This window comes from Arachis duranensis, chromosome 6 (genome assembly GCF_000817695.3).
Source record: "Arachis duranensis cultivar V14167 chromosome 6, aradu.V14167.gnm2.J7QH, whole genome shotgun sequence".
Taxonomy (NCBI): Eukaryota; Viridiplantae; Streptophyta; class Magnoliopsida; order Fabales; family Fabaceae; genus Arachis; species Arachis duranensis.
The window spans coordinates 100,352,221-100,368,232 of NC_029777.3; the positions used below are offsets into that span (position 1 = coordinate 100,352,221).

Sequence of the window (16,012 nt, forward strand, 5' to 3'; positions counted from 1 at the left end):
AAAGTGGATGGAGTAGCACTGGTAAATCCTGGCTCGCTACTTTGAACATCCTGTGATAACAAAGATAATTAATCAGTTTATATTATTTTAATATTTTCCTCAATTAATTAACATATTGAGTTGTTACCAACATACACATTACACAATAAAAAATTACATCAGGATATGAAGCTGACATTGTTGACCTTCGAATTGAAAGCTAAAATCACTGGAACAAATATAAAATCTGCAGAAGATAAAAAAAATAGAATTCAATTTCAATCAACAAGAACAAAATACTTAATTTAATACAAAATTTAACAAATAAAAATTAAAGCATAGTTTAACAAGTAAAAATAAAGCAAGTAAAAATATACCTTGAACAGTTTAACACAGATTAACAAGTAAAAATTAAAATTAACTAAAATCTTAAAACAACAGAACAAAACAAAATAAACAAAAAAAGTAAAAATCTACCTTCAACAATGAACAGTTTAGCACAGATTAACAAGTAAAAAATAAAATTAAACAAAATCTTAAAACAACAGAACAAAACAAAATAAACAAAACCAAGTAAAAATATACCTTGAGGCTTGAACAGTTTAACACAGATTAACAAGTAAAATTTAAAATTAAACAAAATCTTAAAATAACAGAATAAAACAAAATAAACAAAAGCAAGTAAAAATCTACCTTCAACAATGAACAGTTTAACATAGTTTAACACAGATTAACAAGTAAAAATTAAATTTAAACAAAATCTTAAAACAACAGAACAAAACAAAATAAACAAAACTAAGTAAAAATATACCTTGAAGAAGAGCAGCAGCGGCGCCACCGAGGGTAGAAGGCGGCAGCGGCGTCACCGCAGAGAGGAGCCGCCAGCGGCGTCACTGAGAAGAGGAGGCGGCGAAGGGAATTACTCAGAAGAAGAGCGGCGGACGACGTCGGCGTGTGTCAGTGGAAGTGACTGAGAGTGAGTGATGTTGTGAATCTGTGATAGTGAGAGTGAGTGATGTTGTGTAAGAATGAAGAACAAAAACTAAGGACTAAGGAACGAGAGAGAGCAACGAGCATAAAGAGTTTCTTACTTTTTCTCTTTAGTTTAGGGTTTCAAAAATATGCGGTTTGGTTCGGTTCGGTTCGGTTATGTAGAGTGGAATTGCAAACCGAACCGAACCGCAATAAAACCGATCCAAAATTCAAAAAATATCTAAAATAGAGTGGTTTAATTTGGTTTTCGGTTTGGATCAGTCCGGTTTTACGGTTTTTTTGGACCGGTTTGGATCCGAACACCCCTAATGTTATATATACTATTTTGGGCAAATCCATGGGGAGGAAATATTTACACAAATCAGCCAAATCAAAAACTGGTTCATGAATCAATCAGGAGACATTTCTATGTAGTTTGAATCGACCTAGTTCGAACTCCATCTACATGTAATTCGAATCATACTGATTTGAACTACATACACACGCACACACCCACTAATTCAAATCAACCTGATTCGAATTACACACACAGTACCCACGCATGCGTTCTTAAGTAATTCGAATTTGGCTGATTCGAATTACTCATTTTTTGGCTCTAGTAGTAATTCGAATTGGAGTGTTTCGAATTACACTTTCTTCAGTTATAAAAGGAGTTCGAAATCATTCGAACCACTTTTCCATTATCAAACCCCACCAAATTCCAGAGAAAACGACCCAAATTCGCTCCAACAAAGGCTCGAGCAGGATATTCAGCCCATGGGGATAATCCGGAATTCCGGACAGACTATATCATTTGGATGGAGTTGCTCATATAGCCGGGGTCATCAACGACGAGGTTAGTACGTAATATTTTTTTTAAAAGTAGGATTAAGTAACTTATTCGTTTGTTTATATACGTTATGTTAGTAGTTTTGATGGTAAGTGACATTGGTAACATTGTATGTCACTGATTTTTTATGTTTTGTTAGTGACAATGTATGTGGTTTTGTCATTGGTTTTGTAAGTAGTTTTGTTAGTGGTTTTGTTAGTAGTTTTGCAAGTGGTTTATGTTAATGGTTTTGTAAGTGGTTTATTTTAGTGATTTTTTTAGTGGTTTTGTTAGTGGTTTATGTTAGTGGTTTATGTTAGTGATTTTTGTTAGTGGTTTTGTAAGTGGTTTTAATTATCTGGTCCATTATATGTGCAGCCCCATCGATGCATCTCGAGCATGCGACAGCAGCAGGGCATGCGACTCGTCGAGAGGTACGTTCCGTACTTGCAGATGGCGGGATTATACCATCTTGCGAGACTGAACGAGAGATTGTTCAGATTGGATGAGCCCCTTGTCAGTGCTTTCGTCGAGCGGTGGCGTCCGGAGACGCACGCATTTCACATGCCGTTCGAGGAGTGCACGATCATACTGCAGGACGTGGTGTACCAGTTGGGGTTGCCGGTCGACGGACGTTATGTCAGTGGTTGCTTGACGGATTTCCAGACATACATCCAGGGTGGCCGTCCAACTTGGGTGTGGTTCCAGGAGTTGCTTGGTGTGTTACCTCCTGCGAACCAAATCCAGAAGTTTGAGATCAACAGCGAACGACGGGGAGGCGACAGGCTCGACCGAAGGTTCATTCACATGGACGGACGAAGATACACCAACAGGTCTGGAGCTAGAACCGGCTACCGTGCCTATAGTGTGGGTATTCCGGTTCGAACCCCCCGAGCTAAATACGACATCAACCAACTTCGCCAACAGCTCATGTGTCCTAACCTCGGGAAACTGCCGACGACAATGAAACATGACCTGTAAGTCCTCATCACTCCCGATTGTGAAACAATCATACTTCTCGATTTCTTGCAGCACTGAGATCGGAATGCAATAAAAAAAACTTCTTTACCCGTTTCACACCTTGCAGACCAAGTTTCTGTAGTACATAATTAACAAGGTCATCATAGCTCGTCGTAGGCCTCATAAAAATACTTAGAGAATCCTTATCAGTGAACTTCACACCAGATCGTGTTTTCCTCTTAATTGATCATCTGTGATGAACCAATACTACGAAACTCTCCTCACTAGCCATTTTCTCACTCTAATGAGATCGATTCACGTTCACACCATATTTATACACGTCTAGCCTGTATAATTCGAACCAGTCTAATTCGAATTATACTTTGTGTAGTTCGAATCAGTCAAATTCGAATTACTTAGAAACACATGCTTAGGTGTAATTCGAATCACCCTGATTGTGTGTGTAATTTGAATCAAGTTTATTCGAATTAGTGGGTGTGCATGTATGTAATTCGAATCCGTATGATTCGAATTACATGGAGATGAAGTTCGAATTATATTGATTCGAACTATATAAAAATATGAACCGATTAATTCATGAACCGGTTTTTGTTTTGTGTAAATATTTTCTCCCCATGGCTTAATATAATACAGTGATTTGCCCTACTATTTTTGTATGCACATTTTGTACATACATTCTGTTGTACACACTACACAATATACAAATATCATTACTCTTTTATAATTCTTTCTACAGCTATTCATTTCTTTTTGAGAACTTATCTTTTCATTACCAGCCAAGAATAAAAAAAATCATTCTTGGTCCTCCTCGTCAGTGTCTCCAAGAGGAAAAAAAATGTTTCCAAAAGGACCAAATACGTTCATCATATCCAAAAATATGTTTGACAAATTCCGTCAAACCCTAGTACAGTCATTAAGAAAAGAAGAATCGAAAGGACATTTGAAAATTTTACAGTTTTTCTGCGTTGATCTTTTGAAATCTAATTTGGTTGTCTGCTCTGATAGAAAGCTGCCGCTGCCAAATACGAACTTTCAATCGCCTTATGCACAATAAATAGGAATTTATTGCTACATTCCATACACACAACATTTTTGGCGATGCTGTATCTTACTGGTATACCAAAACAAATAGAGCAAATAGAAAATATAGAAAAAACTCAGGTTCTATCTGAGCTAGATGACAATGTTCTTTTCTCTCCAAAAAAAAAAAGGAATCAAACCTATACCTTGTATAATTGATACAATTCAATTTCTTCCTTTCATGAAAAATGATTGTCCCAGGTTTTAGGACCATGTTCTTTTACGAAACTTGATCATTCAGCTGCCTTGCCCTTGTAGGAGTTTATTAATTGCGTCTGTACCTCATGAGATACAGGTGAATGTTCCTTGTATTCCATTGTGAACTCACCTTTCCCCTGCAGTTATTGAAGAATCAAAAGAAAATTAAAAACCAACATTTGAGTAATATTGTATAAGCCATGTTCTTGATTCATGTAAACCGTGATATTCACCTGGGTCATTGAACGAAGAGCTGTAGAATACCCAAACATATTGTTAAGAGGGACCTGAAATAATTCATGCAGCAAATAATTTAGCAAGGACAAAAGGAATAAGAATTGAAATTGACAAACTGCATTAGATATTCCCAGTTAAGCCATTAAGGTTAAACCCTAGAGCATGCTCTCAAGTTTACAGAACAAGCATCAAAAGCATTCTAGTTTTGTTAAGTATGCACAGATTTTAGATGCCCAAAAGACATAAGCATGCTAACCTTCCCATTAACACTAACAAAAATACTTGAACACCTTCCAATAAAAATATTAGCAAGGATTTGTTAATCACTTACATGGGCAGTGATGATAGAGTCATCTCCTTCCTGATCATTGCCAACAATAACACCTTTTCTCCTGTTAACGAGGTAAAAAAATATCAGTAATTGTTAAAATTTATCGAAATATCCATTTGAAAGAGAAACAAGGATAGAATAAAATAAGAACCCCACTTGTTAATGTCACCAGCAACGGCTCCTTGGAATTCTGTTGGTACTTTCAGCTCAACAAGCATAACAGGTTCTAATATAACTGGCCTGGAAGCTGTATAGCACTGATACAAATATCAAAGAATATGGTCATTTCTATGAAAACAAAACCATGGACAATATTATCAGGATGATATGCGCAATGTTATAAAATATGGATGTCAGAATTGTATAGAACCTGTCTGAAAGCATAGATAGAAGCCAACTTAAATGCAAGTTCACTAGAATCAACAGCATGAGCAGCACCATCTGTCAAGACAACTCTAAGATTTTCGACAGGATGTCCAATTAAAGCCCCCCTGTATAAAAGCAACATTACGTTACCATAAAATGAGTATTGTAATACTATCATGGCTGAATCGCATAATAAAATTGATATTTCGTAAATATGCCAATGAATGAACTTTGGCTTCCTCAATATTACATTCTTAGTCCCCATAAATTACTTTTGAATGCTCACTTATTCCATCATTACATTTATCGGTGGTCTTTAGTACATTCATGGGGAATAAGATAATATATGTTGAACGACAATTAGACTTAAAAGTAGAAATCACAAATAAGCAATGATGAAAATTTCACTCACGAGTTGGCAGCTTCCTTAAAACCTTTTTCAATTGCAGGGATAAAACCTGATGGAATAGCTTGCCCAACAAGGAGGTTTTCAAATTCGAATTTAGTTGGTGATCCTGCCGGAAGTGGTTCAATATACCTGCAAACACAGTGAATTCACTAAGCATCAAGAAACAAAAGGTGATTAGGGATAAGTTGGATCATCACAAATTCACAATCAGCTGCTATCATAAAGTAAGATACTTCATATGGAAGCCATTAGCCCAGAACCACAGCAAAGAGAAGAAGGCTTTAACCAATTTGTTTTAAATCTCAGGATTATTACACTTTTATTGAGAAAAGAAAAAGGATATTTATACACAAGGAGAAGTCTGGAAGTAAATGAAAATCCCTATCTAAAATTTGATTGCCCTGGAATACCAGCAATTTTCTGTTCCTAAGAGACATGCATTTAGTTTGGATGACATTGTTTGAAAATCACGATGTATAATTTCTTCATTTATTAATTCACAACACCTTTTATTTAACAAAACTTTCTTGACTAACTTTAAATTTTTTTAATAATACATCAACTTAATTTTATTTCTAACTACACAGAAAAGAATATAAAATGAGATACATTTGTTTAAAAACTAACATGGACAAAAATGCCTCTTTTGTCAAGCGCTTATATTAAAAGGAACTTCTCAAAAAGTAATTTATGAATAAACAATTTGCTGTAAGATTAATATAAGTTACTTTTTTTATCTTTTAGAAAGTACTTATTGAGCCTAATACAAAAAATATATAATTACACACTACAATGGCATATTTATCTTGTAATATTGCATAATATTCAGTAAGTTAAAACTTAGGGAAAAATAATTAAAGAATCTCGTAATGATCAAACAGTTCTTCAAACAGTGCCTACTCCCTAATCTTGCCTTGCATGCAAGGTCTATGCATATTTAAACATGCTGTTGTTTGAGAGAAAGTTAATCAAGAGTGAGCCACAGTCATTATATTTCTTGCAAGGTTGGTTCACATGATTTCTATGCTCCAACCATAGGGTATTGAAAATTGTAATTGCAATTAAACATTTTTTGGAGTTATATCTTTGATGCTAACAGTTTGTCATTAAGTATCTCTCCTAAAGTTGTAATTATTGTAATTGGATAAAGGTAAAACACAAAAGAATGGTTTAATATCAAACAGCCCCCTTCACACGAATGTCTTATTCTTTTCGAGTTTGAAGAATGGACAATGCACAGGTCCATCCTATCTTGGGATGCAGCTTTTATTAAGAATAATTGAGAGACAAGAAGGATTGAACCCTCTGTCTAGTCATAGAAGCTCTTATACCATTATTGAAACTCAGTCACTCTAACTAAACTTTAAAAAATAGCTCAAGGGAGAGGGTCGCCCTAGACTTGTAAAGGCTTCTACTACACCTTATCCTTAGGACATGTGGAACTATAATATACCTTCTCATGCTCAAGACTGGACAAAGACTTACTATTTGGTTGACTAGACATTTTGGGGTGACCCAAAAACAACCATAGAATAGGTTCTGGTACAGTAATATACCATGATTTGAACCATCTTTCCCATGAACTTAAATTGTTGGTCAGCGACATGATTTTATATCTAACACTTTCATGAGAAACAAATCCAAATCTTGATTATTGATATTGTAAATGTGAGATGTAAATTAGTGGGATACAAATAATAATAATAATAATAATAATAATAATAATAATAATTAGTGCATGACGATCATAGTGCAAAGTGCCACTCTCAGGCAATCCACGTCTAATCTGATTTTAATAAAAAAATTTCTTATGTATGGTAACTAATATAAAAAATTACCAATACATACCCGATTACCCGTCCATATTGACCTTGCCCTCCAGATTGCTTCTTGTGTAAATAATCAAAATCAGCACGTTGTGTAACAGTTTCTCTGAAGTTTACACGGGGCTTTCCAACAGTTGCATCAACCTTAACAAGGAGGAACATAATAATGAAACTCCAGAAGCAGGAAATATAAAACCAGTATCAGCAAGGATTAACAACATTAATGCATGGGAAAGGAATAGGTACCTTATACTCTCTCCGAATACGTTCAACATAAATATCTAAATGTAGTTCTCCCATGCCAGAAATGATAGTCTAACAACAAGGGTAAACTATGTCATTGCAAGTACAACAAATTTGCCACTTTTATGATCTAGATAAATAGAATAGAACATTACCTGCCCACTCTCTGGGTCTAAACCAACACGGAATGTAGGATCCTCTTTCTGGAAGCGATTCAAAGCTTTTGAAAAAAGTGATATACCAAGAAAATCAAATACTTGATAAGCTGGGACAGGGTGGTCAGTGTGTTACATAAAGAAACTACTTACTTGACCTCCAGAATCTTTTGAAACTGGCTGTACAGCTAATGACATTACAGGTTCAGGAACATTCATGGAAGTCATTGTGTATTTAACTGATCCATCGGTAAACGTATCTCCTAATAACCAATGGATGGAAAAAAGTTAGACAAGTAACATGTATTAAGGCCAATATAAAACTAACTTAGGCAACATATTCCTACAAGATTAAGTTCAAAATAGAGTGCAATTCATTCTCTACATCAATAGGCAGAGACTGCTAACAACAAAGGACTCAATTATCAGAAATTCAGAATGTTTAACAGCTGTTGAGAAGGACTGACGTAATTAAGCCTTAAAAATTTGATCAAACTATTAACTATACAATTAGAGCGTTACAAATTAATTTAAAAGATTTAACTTAAAGAGTTTCCTATGGGCATTGGTTAAGAGAGAAAATAGAAAAGTTTTGGTTTGCATTAAGTGCACAGAAATATTAAAAAAATTAACATTTACTTGTTCTTATAGTATTCTTAGCAAGTGCCTTAACACTTGTTAACAAGACCCTTAATTAAATCTTGAATAAATAAAGGTACAATATAGGATTCCAGACATCAATAGGTTAGGGCAGGGACAAAAGACAAACCTGATGCACAATCAACACCAAATACAGCAACTATTTGCCCTGCATGAGCCTCTTGAATGTCCTGCAATTTGGATAAAATCCTAATTGAATATTAAATATATTTAAGTATTGAAATATATTAAACAGTCTTCGAAACAAATCAAGCAGGGAAAGGTACCCCTACCAAGTTAGTCTATAGCAAAAATAATAGCCTATAACCTACCCAACTAAAGTTTCTTTTCTTTTCTTTTCTTTTTTGTTTTTTCTTGATTTTTTAATATAGAGAGAAAACTAAACAAACTGGGTAGGACAAGGGGATATGAGTTCCTCTTTACCATAAAAAAATAATGAGAAAAAAATACCAATAACATGAAAATCCGCCAGTAATACTGTAAACTTAAAGCCTAACCTCCATCTCATCAGAATGCATCCTAACTAAGCGAGGAACCTGCATCCATTAAGAAAAACATTTAGCCAAAAATTCATTATAATTTTGAAATGCAATACATGAAAGCACAGACCTAATGATCTAACTAGTGAAAATATTACATCACTGGTAGCACAGCAACAAAATTTTGGTGCATAGTTTTAAAGAAATTCATGAACCCAGGGTAGATTAAAATTGAATAATTGCTATAATCTTATGCCATGCAATTTATTACTCTTCCCAAGATGAAATCTAAAGTAAATAATAAAAAGCTGAAGATTTCAACAAAACATTACTGCAAAGTTGTGTTTGGAAAAATCTTGAGTTAAAGCTATGATTTACAGCATAGCATTAGCCAAAAAAAATTCCAGGATTCAATTGCACATATGCACATGAATAACGCAATCACAAAAACCTTAAGAGTTTACCTTGATCTTCTTGCCGGTGTTTACATTAATAATAAACTCGCCCTTGCGGATCACACCCTCGTAAATTCTTCAACACCCAAAGCCGGGGGTAGGAAAAATGAGAAAACAATCCAATAATTTTGTGTTATTTACAAAGTTAACACATTCAAAACAAAATATATGCAGACAAACACACACACAGGGAAAGTGATAAAATGGTTAATGGTGAGAGTGAAATGAGTAAATCTCGGTTGTGGGAGAACAAAATGCTCAGGAGGGGGAGGAGGGGAGCGCAATATGGGCCCGAGGGACTGGTAACTCTGGGTGGCAAGACTGGTGGGGAGGGGTAGTGAAATGATTTTGTTAGAAAAGAGAGTTGGGGAGTATATTGGGAGGTGACAAAATGCTGAGGAGGGCATTCAGATTGTTGGGATTAGAATCAGACTAGGAGAGGGCCAGGTCTCTCAAAAGCCTGCCATTTGTCACACATTGTTTTTTCCTTTCTCAGTAAAGAACACATGACCTGGGGAAGGGTAAAGCCAAATTGGATTTTACCATTTCCTTCAGTTTCTGTACTGTTTGATCTCTTTTCTACCTACAATTGGTACCAGTTGTTACATAGTCATATGAGATGTGACTTCTTTCTGTAATCATGTGAGCTCTAAAGTACTTTGACCATTCATGTACGATTATGCAGCCAAGAATTACTCTCATCTCATAACAGCCGACTTCTCTTACTGCCATATATATGTTGAAAAAGAGTTTGAAGTTATATTACCTTAAATATGTCAACTGGCCAAACCGCCCTTCCTCCAACTTAAATGCCAACGCTACAAGTGGCCCATCAGGACTTCCAGTCAACTCAACCTGAAAGTGCATAGATAAATTATTCGATAAAACAGAAACAAGAGCACAAATGCAAAATGCGCTTGCAAAATCATTTGCAGGCCTCTCATTGCCACAGCAAGAACTCTTGAGGCCTTTTGGTATCATTTAAAATCCTTGGGTTTTTCCCGATGGATTTGCATCAGTTTCTAATTACCACATTCAGAGTTTTGGATCATACCAAGAAGCAAATACAACTGGTAACTTTCCAGTGTTTTGGTGTATTCGGTTGAAACCTGTAAAGGAAGTCCATGCCTTTTAACAGCTCCTTTTCGACTAATTTAATTGAGATATGATTACCTTTTCGGCCTCGCTTTGGTGCTTAGTACATGGTCTGTCTAAGGGTGTTCCTCACTTCCTCTAGCTAACATTCAAAGGGATTGGCATGCTTTAGTACATGGTCCTCTTTGTTGGGTGATACCATTTTGTATCCATGTGAGGATATTCCATCCTCTTGTGTACATTCTTCTCTCTCCTAATAAAATTTCTTTTTCTATCAAAATAATTTAACCTTCCTTTGACTAAGTTGTGATTTATGTTTTGAAAACTTATGCAATAGTTATCATCCCGATTAAATCTAAGTTGTGTTATTTTTCATTTTGTATTTACTTTTTCTGCCTGGAGTCTTACAAATGCTACTATAGATGCAAGAAAATGTCCACATGAGAATTTTTAACTTTTTTAAAGATTATGTTTAACTAGTAATTACATTTTAAAAAATCCATGAAAATTTAATTATTCGAGTAATTAACCAAGTTCTTAATTGATGTTTTTTCCCTTTTTTATGTTTTACTCTATTTTCCATATATCTTCTTGTATGATTCTTCAAACCAAATATTCTCCTTTCACTCCCACCCAAATATATATCTAATCTATATATATAAAGAAACTTATAAATCATCATTAAAAAAATAGCCTGCAAATTCAGAGGCCAATTGACAATTTATGACAAATAGATCATAATATCAAAGCAAAACAAAGATAAACATCTTATAAATCAGGTACCTTTTCCTCATTCTTTGTTTGGTCAAGGGCATAACTACTAACTTCAATTGGACATGGCAAATAATTAAGTACACCATCCAGAAGTGGCTGTACTCCCTGTATCAGCAACAGAAGACAATGAAAAGCATAAGAGGCAGAAGGTTAAAATAGGGATGCCTGCAAGCATATGCATGTACAAGAGAACCTCTTGGGGGTTTGGGAGTTTGAACTTGAGAGCAAGGATACCAACCCTAGACGAATTGATGATAAAAAGATTCATCAATTACACAAATCCAATCAAAAGGTAACTTAATAAATCATACAAATTACAAAACATTACACACCACATTAACAGAGCAATCCAGCATATCACAAGCAAGATAGGAGATAGAGCACAAATAGGAGATGAGTAGTCAATAATAGATAGTTATAAACACTACACAGCAGCATTCTAATAAAAATTTATCAGGACAAAATATTTTATTCCTTTATATTTATTGTGTATGGTCATAAATTGACCTGTATTTGATTTCATTTGGGTATATGATGGGATAAAAAATCCCAGACATCTATGATCCAATCAAAACAAACGTAAAGGATCTAGTAGGTTGGGCAACTTAAGCTACCTCTTGCAATATTTGAATATTTCACACTCCTAATATTTTGAGCCATCCTGACAAATATTAGATACCTGCTAACATGATGCATGCCATTTATGATCCCATATGATGTGCATACTCAACCATTATAGCAGTTGTGTATTACAGAATGTCGAGGCAACTATGCCAAGAGGATTTAAGTTCTCAAAAAAAGAAAAGGAAAAAAAAAACAAATATCCAAATTAGGTGCATTGTATACATATGGAAAATAGGGATACAACATATTAATAATGTAAAGAGGAGGAATGCAGAAAGCAATGACTATATAGCATAGAATACACATAAGAACTACAGGTAATTCAATGGTTACCTTATTTTTAAAAGCACTACCCATGAACACAGGTACAAACTTCCGTGCTATGGTGGCCCTACGAATTGCTTCCTGCTCAAACAAAAATAACATCACAATAATAGAACTCAATATTTAATAAAATAATTAAATATTCTAAACTACATATAAAGCTATAGGAGAATGTAGTACATCGACTTCATGATAATCTATCGGTGAAAAACCATAGGCCAAAGTGAGTGAAAAATGCAAGAACTAAGCATCAACGAAGAACCATGCTTACAACTTTTATTAGCAGAAACCACACATATTACTATATAAGCAATTTTTTTCACTGATAATCATAAAATAACTAGATCACTTCCCATTGACACACCTATGCCTTTACTATTTCTGATACACATCTAGAATGCTCAAGACTTCTATGTAATCAATACTAAAAAAATATCTCAACAAAAAATTGTCAGAGGTAGACCAAACTTAAGAAACTGACTCTACCAGCTAGATTAGGATAAATACAACAGGTTCAGAAAATATCTTCTCTCTCTACTCAGTTTCAGTTAATACCAAACTTCAATAGGGATGAGGGAAAGGGGAAAAAAACCGAAAAATGAAAAAAGAAAACCCACAGACCTGAAGGTCAGCAGGTGATATGGGCTCATCACCAAGAAAAGCTTCAGCAAGTTGATCATCAACTTCTGACACAGCTTCTATGAGCTCACGCCTTTTTTCTGCTACCAAGGCTTCCATATCTGCAGGCACCTCTTCAGTGACAACTTTTTCACTGAAATAAGCAACAATTGAGCATGCTAAAAATAAGCCATAAGGAGAATTAATTTTAGTAATAAACAGCAATAATTTTGAAACAAACCCATTAGAACCCCGAAAATAGTATGCTTTTAACTGCACAAGATCAACAAGTCCCTCAAAATCATCCTCCAAGCCTATCGGAACTTGCATTGCAGCACTATGATGCCGAAGCTTAGATCGTGCCTGTAAAAGTAATAGTCCTCAAATGAGAAAAAAGTTATGCAACTATAATGATGATGTAAGCACTTTTGGCTATCTTTTGCTATTGTATATATAATCTCTTATCATCTTCCTTCTATCCGTCTAAATGATATTCTTCTTTTATCAATATAAATACAATAAAAAAGAAAGTATGGTGATGATGATATAATGAATCAAAAGGAAACTAAAAGGATTTCCAGAATGCACAAAGGTAATAACAAATAATACTTACTAAACTACAATAAAAAAATTTGATAGCTTATGTATTGCTGCAAAATCTTAATTGATGTGATGCTATTAAGGTGAAGTCATAGAAGATTTTTAATAAACAGGTTACAGAAGATTTTATCATGAAAAATCAGTTTTAGAAGAGGTTCAACTTTTTCAAATTCCTTAATTTCTCAAAGATCAGCAACCAAGGGATTGAGGAACCGAATCTGCGAAATTCTCTTCCATAAAACCGTATGAATGGCAATAAAACTATAAAACATATCATCTATACTGTCTTCATTAATCTCCAACGAACCTGATTTAAAACTTTCCATGGATCTGCTCCCATCCGATCAAGCTTGTTAATAAATGCAAGTCTTGGAACCTCGTATCTTCTCATTTGTCGATCTACTGTGATGGACTGACTTTGCACACCACCAACACTACAAAGTACAAGAATAGCACCATCAAGGACACGCAAAGCCCTCTCAACTTCAATGGTGAAATCAACGTGACCAGGTGTGTCAATTATGTTAATCTGCAATGACAAATTTCCCAAAAGAAATACAAATACAATTATACTTTTACCCAAAAAATTAGAAAGTATAAATAATTAGCAAGTCAAAGAGATGGAAGAAGGAAGTCATCAGTACTGCAAGTATAATATAGAATTCTTATTCCAATATTCCAATGTTTCAACATTTCTGACTGTCATTGAGACAATTTGCTTTTGCTTAGCAGACTAACTTTTTTTTTTCTCAATTCCACTTAAGAATGATTACACATAAAAACCTTTTCAACCTTTTCTCCATTCTCCATCATAACTAATAACTAATCCATAACAATAATTAGTATGTTAGGGATTGCAGTAACAGCAGCACTCAAATATCACTATACATTAAAAGCTCATTAGCTCTTCAAAATTGATTTAATACTTAAATTCAGTCTGAGCTCAGTCAACTCATAACCACATAAAATTCATCAAACTGAATCTCAACTTAAATCATAAATTCAACACTGAAATGGAACTGACTGATTCATCATAGTCACTAGTAGATTGACAGGTACTTCAATACACATTTTCTTTACAGAAAACGTAAAAAAAAATACTTTTTGAAAAATTAGACTAAAATTGAAGTAAATAACTACTTTTATATTGTTTTATCATTTGAGGAATAGCAAAACAACAAAACCATTTGGAGAAGGGGAACAGTTTATCAATAGCAGAGAAAGGGATATTACCTTATAGTCTTTCCAAGAGCAGTAAGTAGCAGCAGACTGGATAGTGATACCTTTCTCCCTCTCCAAGTCCATGGAATCCATCTTGGCGCCGACGCCGTCTCTTCCCCGAACCTCGTGGATCTCGTGGATACGACCAGTGTAGAAAAGCACTCGCTCCGTCAAAGTTGTCTTGCCGGAGTCGATGTGAGCAGAGATCCCGATGTTGCGTAACCGCTCCATGGACTCCTTCCACCATGGCTCCTTGTCCGCCGCCGCCGCCCTCGCTCGAGCAGCGTTGCCCGACGAGAAGTGCCGCAGGTGGAATGCGCCGGCAAGGAGGGACGACGCCGGAGACGGAGATGGCGATGGGGATGCCGGGGGCACGGAGGAGGAGAAGAAGGTGTAGAGCAGGCGCGGCGCAGAGGACCTGGCAATCCGTGCCATGATGATGGTGGAAGAGGTGGCGCAGGGTTTTTCGTTTGGTTTGTGGTTTTGTGGGGGGCTTATAGCCAGTGGTGCCTAAACCCTGTGATCGAAATAGGAAAATTATTAGGCATATAGGCAAATGTTCTTAGGAATTTTTTTAATAAATAAAATAGAATATATCCTCCTATAAGTCCTCAAGAAATTTTGTATTGAGCGTTTTGGCCTTTGAAAAAATTTTATTACAATTAAGGTCTTCGAACTTTACATAAGTGAAATATTTAGGTCTTTCTTGTTAGTCAAAATCGTTTACCACTAATGATAAAAATTTACGAGACCGTTCAGTTATTGACATGACCATAATGTTGCCATGTGTTGTCAATTGAACTAATAAGTCCTCTAAATTAAATTTCCTAGACAAAATGCTGTCTTTCTACTTAAATTAAAACAACATTCATATTCAGATCTTATTTTTCTGTTACATTAATAGCATTCATATTTATATAAGAATTTTTTGCAACACCAGCAGCATTAGCATTCACATAAAAGCTCTTGTGCTTGGTCATTCATATCAGAATTTAAGTAGAAAGGTAACACTTTATCCAGAAAAAAACGACATCGCTTTTGTGATTCAATTTGGAGGACTTATTAGTCCGATTGGCGACACATGACAACATTACGGCCACGTCAACAACTTAATGACTATGTAGAATGTAAATTCTGTTAAAATAGTAAATAATTAGTCGATAAATTAGTTTTAATAAAGAAGATTAGAAATACAAATATAATATTAAATTAGGATAGAATTCATTGAAACAAGAATTTTAATACTAATTTCGAAAAAATCGATCCAAGATCAGATCAAACGAACCAAATCAAATCCAAACCAGACCCGTGGGCCCAACCGCCCATCATTAAAATGAGCTAAAGCTCATGTTCTTCCTCATTAATACATCAGAAGCAGCGCTATATTACCGTAACTCTCTGATCCAAGCTTCGATTGCCGCACTGTTTGCGGCTACGCGTTCACCGCGTTGAGCTCTACGTTTCTACCGAAACAATTTCATAAGTAACTTGCTATTTCACTTCAAACTCTTCTTCCCCAATTTTTGGAAAATTAGTGGAGATATTGAATTTCTTTA

At 35.1% G+C, this 16,012-nt stretch overlaps 1 protein-coding gene across 1 annotated transcript; it reads right to left on the minus strand.

The window, feature by feature from the left end:
* Window positions 1-3,959: 3,959 nt before the first annotated feature.
* Window positions 3,960-14,991, minus strand: LOC107495026 (elongation factor G-2, mitochondrial). Its single transcript, XM_016116070.3, has 20 exons — window positions 14,469-14,991; window positions 13,543-13,764; window positions 12,877-12,998; window positions 12,639-12,789; window positions 12,027-12,098; window positions 11,079-11,174; window positions 9,967-10,055; window positions 9,210-9,276; window positions 8,764-8,802; window positions 8,376-8,436; window positions 7,760-7,869; window positions 7,607-7,681; window positions 7,455-7,523; window positions 7,231-7,352; window positions 5,386-5,511; window positions 4,978-5,098; window positions 4,764-4,864; window positions 4,608-4,668; window positions 4,273-4,326; window positions 3,960-4,176 (listed from the first exon to the last, which is right to left on the minus strand). Exons 1-20 carry the CDS (start codon window positions 14,889-14,891, stop codon window positions 4,075-4,077), a joined length of 2,283 nt encoding a protein of 760 aa, XP_015971556.1. The 5' UTR covers window positions 14,892-14,991; the 3' UTR covers window positions 3,960-4,074.
* Window positions 14,992-16,012: the final 1,021 nt, after the last annotated feature.